Below are 6236 nucleotides of genomic sequence, written 5' to 3'. Positions count from 1 at the left end.
TATTGGTCTAAATAATATTTCTTTTATTTTACTCTTAGTTTAATGTTGTTAAATTAAGCAGCTATAAAAGTTTAATTCAGGTATGGATTATAAACTAGACCGCAGCGTAAAAATAAGCGTTAGCATATGGTACTTGTGACTTTTCTCCGCGATGATCAGGAAAGACCAATCACAATCGTTTGAGTTTAGTAGATAAGGTTTTTAAAAAAAATAGTTTTATATATATACTGTTAGGGCGGATTTCCGTTTATAATGTCAGGTAGCACTCTGTATAGTCTTCAAATTTAAAAGAATCTATATTTTGTACACAAATGTCTCCAATGAAAGAAAAAAACTTATTGAAATTGGAATGTGGCTCAATGGAGGATTTGACTATCTGAGCCACCAAGCGCCACCTGGAGGAAGAAAATGTTTTAGAAACAGTTTGTAGTTAGTAAGATCTGCCACCCAATGATCAGTGCTCTACACTGTCCCTCAGAAGCGCTATTGGCCACCCCTGATGACAGGCTTAAATCCAGACTTGAGGTTTTGCGCAGTACAAAACGGATTCTGCCTCGCCAAATGTGACCTTCCCCGAAACTGTGAAGTGATTTACTGCAGTGCAGTAAGGGCATAATAAGGTAATTGATGTTACATTAGTAGCCCTTCCATCACTGAGGTCTGTCTAAATCATCGTTAGATATTTAAAAAAAAAAAGAAATCCCCTTATTAATGATCAAGTGTGCATAGCACTTGCATAGCACATAGCAGATGAGATGGGACATATATATGTATGTATATAGAGAGAGAGAGAGAGAGAGAGAGAGAGAGAGAGAGAGAGAGAGAGAGAGATAGATAGATAGATAGAGATAGATAAATGTCCCATCTCATCTGAAAGTAGTATGGCAAATTCCTTTACTTTGTACTGAGCACCAGAACAGCCAGGCACAGGAACAGCTTTTTCCCTAAGGCCATCCATCTCATGAACAGTTTAAACTGTCCATTGAGCAATAATTATGTTCAATAACAAGCTTAGTCAATTATATTTATTAATGTCCTCTTCTGCACATTCCCTTGCACTATCTGTATATTACAGAATATATTTGTATATGCACTTATTGTCTTGTGTATTTCTATATACACTTTATATTCTATTCACTTTATTTTTGTTCTTTATACTATATTTTATTATTTCAGTATTGTTGTATTGTTTGTGCACTGAAAGTTCTGTCACCTAGTCAAATTCCTTGTATATATAAGCATACTTGGCAATAAAGCTAATTCTGATTCTGTCAGTCTATACAAACACTGAAGATTCTCTGTTGTCATTGAATAAAATAATTTCACAATGTGAATGAGAATAAATTAAATCAGATAACAAAATTAGATCAACGGATGCAGTGATGAATATTGTGTGTGTGTGTGTGTGTGTGTGTGTGTGTGCGCGCGCGTGCGTGCGTGCGTTCGTATTATCTTTAAGAAAACTCCATTAAAACAAGTGTATCTGTCTGTTTCCAGCAAGACAACAAGGAATGCCCACTACATGACACGCCCACTCCAAGCAACGGCCCTTTGGATCATAGAGCGATTCTATTGACTGGAAGAACATTTAAAATCCAACGCAATCACAATAAATATGACAAAGAATAACTTTTAAATGATACGTTACAAATTTTATTTATTTAACCTAATTCAAATGGTACAAACGAGAGTTTATAGAACAACATGTACAAATACCACATGGAGAGGGTCCGCACATGGAGGCTGACATTTTTTAATCACGTGACCAGCTGAAAACACTTAATCACAGTAATCGTCCTGCTACTTGACACTTTCATTCACTGATTAAAGTAATCATCATGGTTGACTGTGATCATGGCAGTTGAAACTGAAAACGTAGGATTTTAAATGATGCTGCATCCAAGCTGTTAGGTGTCTGCGTAAGGCCAAGATGATAGGGCCTACAATGACAAAAGCTACTGAGTGCACCTTTAACTTTATGTATATAAAAACTAGCCATTATAATAAATGCATCACATATAAATACTACATTTGCATCATTGTCAATTGAGATCCACTTTAACATTATCATCAAAAATTCAACAATTTTTGGAAGTAATATTTCACCTCTCTCCATAAGACTTTCACTTTAGGAAACTCCCGAAATAAATGACGTATAGTCTCATTGGCACTTTAACAAAAAATAAATTCAACATTTCTCCATTTTGTTTTCTCCAGTTAGCTTCCAGGCTAGCCGGTTAGCCTTTTAGCTTAGCACCTTCTTCTCCTTTTCATCACGTTTCTGGTATATTTAATAATTTTATCAAATTTTAATCTTTCTGGTTAGGTTTAGGCGTATGGAACCATGGTTTTATAGGTGTAGGGTTATACGGATCTTCAAATATACACAACATTTCACTAGTCATTTGAAGAGGGCGAAACTTGTAGTGGGCGTGACTTGCAGGAGAAGACAGACCCTACCTCGCACAAACTTTAGATAAAGAAAATATCGAGATTGCAAAAACAACGTAGTTGAGCCCGTCGATAAACGTAATAAAGTTATATTTTTTGTTTAATTGTATTCCCACTCTTGTCAAATCTCACATTCCTAGACGAGTAGCTTGTAGTGTCACTCAAATGTCACTAGGTGGCGATACTTCCTCCCATAGACATATGTCTATGCTTCCTCCCCTTTCGAAGGAAATAAAAACGAGCTCCACCAACCCCGGAAATCCTCTTACCGCCATCTTAGAGTGTTGTTCACACAACGTGCTGCTTAGGACTCTCTCGAATGGTTCGATATTTTTCCCGTAATTCTCAATACTAACTGATTTATTCTTATTCGTAGTGTGCAGCAGTAGGGTTCGTGATTCAGGATGAGTTACGGCAGGCCTCCGCCCGACGTAGAGGGCATGACATCTTTAAAAGTCGACAATCTGACGTACCGAACGTCTCCCGAAACGCTGCGGCGTGTTTTCGAGAAGTACGGCCGAGTCGGAGACGTCTACATCCCGAGAGACCGGTACACGAAGGAGAGTCGTGGGTTTGCCTTCGTCCGTTTTCACGATAAACGGGATGCGGAAGACGCGATGGACGCCATGGACGGTGCACTTCTGGACGGGCGCGAGTTGCGCGTGCAAATGGCGCGATACGGGCGCCCGCCAGACTCGCACTACAGTCGCCGCGGAGCCCCGCCGAGAAGATCTGGGGGATACGGGCGAAGAAGCCGCAGGTAAGGCCCTCGTACATGTCTCCTGTTTTTAAAAATACAATTTAGCCTCTTTGGGCTAATATTAATATTAGTGAGCGTTTTCAGTTTGAGGCCCTTAGGCCTCGCTGTGCTTGAGACAACACGTGCTGCAGTTAAGTTTAGGTTAACGTGTGCACTTTCATGACGAATGCAACTTATTTTCCTTGTTTATTTGAATAGTTTAGCATTTATTCCATCCACTTTAATTTGGTATAATGGCATCACATTTCTGGGCAATTAATAGCGAAGCCAAACAAACATTGTATTTTTTTTGTCGGGGTTCGTGGGCAGTTGCAAAGGTAATATGTATTACATATGTTTTATGTATTTGTTTTTGCAAGGTGTGTCGCATGTAAGAATTGTTTGATTGCCACCCGTATTTGCCATGAAATGGCCATTGTAGTCGATATGGCAATAAGCACCAAACAAACTAAACATATTTGAAAGTATGTAATCTACTGATCTGTTAAACATTTGTAATGTTTTGAGTGTTTGTAATACTTAATAAATGTTACATCTTCATATCTATTGACTGTTTCTAGCCGTAGTCCTCGTCGCAGGAGGCACAGCAGATCCAGAAGCAGGAGTCGATCCCGCAGCAGATCCCGCTACAGCCGGTCTAGATCCAGGTCCGACTCCCGGTCTCGCTCCAAATCCCATACACCCCACAGGAGCAAGACCAAATCGCCTTCCCGGTCCCGCTCAAGGTCCAAATCCAAGTCTCGCTCCAGGAGTCACACTCCCAGATCAAACAAAGGATCCAAATCGAGATCTAGATCAAGAAGCATACCCAAATCTCCAGCAGGTGATGGAGCTGTTGCTGAATCGTGAAATGTAGGTAAGCCAAAGGGACCGTATATCCTAGATTTCATACAGTTTGGGGAAATTTGTGTTTTCTTAGAAATATAATGACCAATGCATCTTTTAGATTCCTCTGGGATTCTCTTTTATATCGTCAATAATCAGCTTAATTGACTTTGCTTTGTTTGAGCAGAGTAAACCCATGCATAGATAACCTAAATTAAAATGCTTTAAAATAAAGAACGCAAATGCATTTTCTTCTGTTTCACTACACTTTCCTTTCTCATCAAGTCCCTCCAGATATTGATTTGCAAGTCTAAAGTTCATTTTAATGTTGGTCAACTGGCTGTAAATGCATTCCCTTAATGCAGGTGTCAGGTTTTACAGTTGATGGTAACATACTACTTAATACGTCTTAAAACTGGGGTATGAGATGGTTTAGTTTGACAGTTTTTCACAGCATCCTGTCTAAACTCTCCACTCTACTCAGCTGATCTCAGAACTGCATGATTTTATAGTATTTTTTAATACATATTCTAAACCTTACAATGGATATCTACTTTAGAGCCATTATTGGGTACAGCAGCGTAAGTATTTGATTTGTTTTTAAATCAATGGATCAATGGATCTAAATGTGGAATTCTTTCCTCCAAGCTGCTGATTCCTGTTTGCAAAAGAGGAGTTTGGGGCAGTTTGAGAGCAGTTAGTGTGTGATCCGACCATTGGCTGCCTGCTGCTGATTGGCGGTTGCTATGGAGCAGGTCGGTCTCATTGAGTGTTGAGGTGGTGTTGAGGTACGTCTGAAGGACAATGGACTGAGACCTTTCCTTGTCACAAGCTCATGTCTGTCGTGGCATAGGCAAAAGCGAGAGTGGATATGGGGTGTGTTCTCTGAGCTAGTTTAAGCAGCTTGGTGTGCTTTTATAGGCCTAAATGTAAGTTATTAAATTACATAAAGGCCAAATACTGCTCTAACTGGCAGTAAATGGGTTATACCTTAGCTTGCTGACACTTAAAGTGGCTTTGAGAAGTATGTATTCCACCCCCAGGTTTGGCTTTTTTCCTTTCGGTTTCTTGAAGAACAAAATGGGGGGTACATGAGTTAACGCAATACCATAAATAAAGCAAATTCACGTTGATTTTAAATGTTTTTTTTTTTTTTATAAATTACCTAACCAATGACCACGATCCGAGTATGGCATACATAGAGCCAATGCCTTGTTTTATGGAAACATGCAAGCAAAATGTGGCTTGTATAGTTTCGCTTGTTTAGGATTCTCTGCTCTAAAGCTCTTTGAAACTAACTGCTTTTTTTTTTTTCTTTTTTCTAGATGTCAAGTGTTCGGAACTTAAAGGATCGCATCGAATGGAGATGTCCGTCTAAGGATACCCAAATTATCCATATATCAGACCAAAGGTTATTGTAACTTGGTCAAAATTTTTAAATGATTGTTTATTTTCTGTTGCCCAAAATTGCTTTGTATCACACTTTGAATTCCACGTGATATTAAAATCTTTATGCTTAATTGGAGCTACAAGGTGAAATTTCTCTTCATTTTTGGTAGTGTTTCCATTTGTTTATTACCGCATGTTATTGAAACTCCCAGACTATAAAGTAAGTTCATCTTAATCACAATTTATAAAAAAAAAAAAAATTTCTTCCTCTTAATAAACATCATTAATGGAAAATGTTGGATGTTGTGCATATAATTTCTTTGACCTTATTAGATGCGACTGGCTGGGTCATGGCCTTCAAAATACAAAATCATGCTTTTGTAAAAATGTCATTATGAACCGTTGCTAACCAAGCAGGTGTTTATGGTTAAAATTAAAAAATATTACAGCAACATGATTCTAATATTCTTTCTTGTGTATTTCTTATGCACTAGGCGCAGTTGCGTAGCAGTTGTGTTTTGCTGGTTAGCTGTTAAGGTGGCGTGTTGCAGTGCAGAGTGCTTGGCTGTTTCCAGTATTCTCCTGATTGCTCCTATGTAATGTCTTAATTTGAGATAATAAGATTGGCTGCAGCATGTTTGTTCTTTACGCAGAAAGATCCTGTGCAAGTCCTTCTGTGGATGCCCACTATAATGCCAATTTCTGAGCCCATTTTATATCTTGGGAAGTAGATAAAGATATCATTTTGGTAGGCGTTATTGTCTGTGAAATACACAATTAGTTGTAATTTCATATGAATTCTAATAAAGGT

The 6236-nt window shown here is 38.5% G+C and overlaps 1 protein-coding gene across 12 annotated transcripts; it reads left to right on the top strand.

Moving 5' to 3' along the window:
- Positions 1 to 2710: 2710 nt before the first annotated feature.
- Positions 2711 to 6200, top strand: LOC127626941 (serine/arginine-rich splicing factor 2-like). 12 transcript variants are annotated; one of them, XR_007968512.1, is made up of 5 exons: positions 2711 to 3211; positions 3772 to 4067; positions 4685 to 4791; positions 5362 to 5447; positions 5920 to 6200. XR_007968512.1 is itself a non-coding variant. In XM_052103084.1 (3 exons), the coding sequence occupies exons 1-2, from the start codon at positions 2856 to 2858 to the stop codon at positions 4058 to 4060; spliced, it is 645 nt and encodes a 214-aa protein (XP_051959044.1). In that variant the 5' UTR covers positions 2711 to 2855; the 3' UTR covers positions 4061 to 4063; positions 4685 to 6200. The 12 variants fall into 12 exon arrangements, 4 of the variants coding, with proteins under 4 accessions (XP_051959044.1, XP_051959043.1, XP_051959046.1 ...); XR_007968509.1 differs by having other exon boundaries at positions 4685 to 4824; XR_007968508.1 differs by having other exon boundaries at positions 3772 to 4063; positions 5362 to 6200.
- Positions 6201 to 6236: the final 36 nt, after the last annotated feature.

Source organism: Xyrauchen texanus, chromosome 33 (assembly GCF_025860055.1).
Source record: "Xyrauchen texanus isolate HMW12.3.18 chromosome 33, RBS_HiC_50CHRs, whole genome shotgun sequence".
NCBI classification, from domain to species: domain Eukaryota; kingdom Metazoa; phylum Chordata; class Actinopteri; order Cypriniformes; family Catostomidae; genus Xyrauchen; species Xyrauchen texanus.
The sequence above is the reverse complement of the archived record's forward strand: the minus strand, read 5'-3'. Positions and strand labels throughout refer to the sequence as shown.

Bases quoted from the DNA above. Each gene is read 5' to 3' on its own strand.
- LOC127626941 (XM_052103084.1), top strand. From the start codon at position 2,856: ATGAGTTACGGCAGGCCTCCGCCCGACGTAGAGGGCATGACATCTTTA. The intron at 3,212-3,771 runs GTAAGGCCCTCG...GACTGTTTCTAG, and splicing joins TACGGGCGAAGAAGCCGCAG to CCGTAGTCCTCGTCGCAGGA.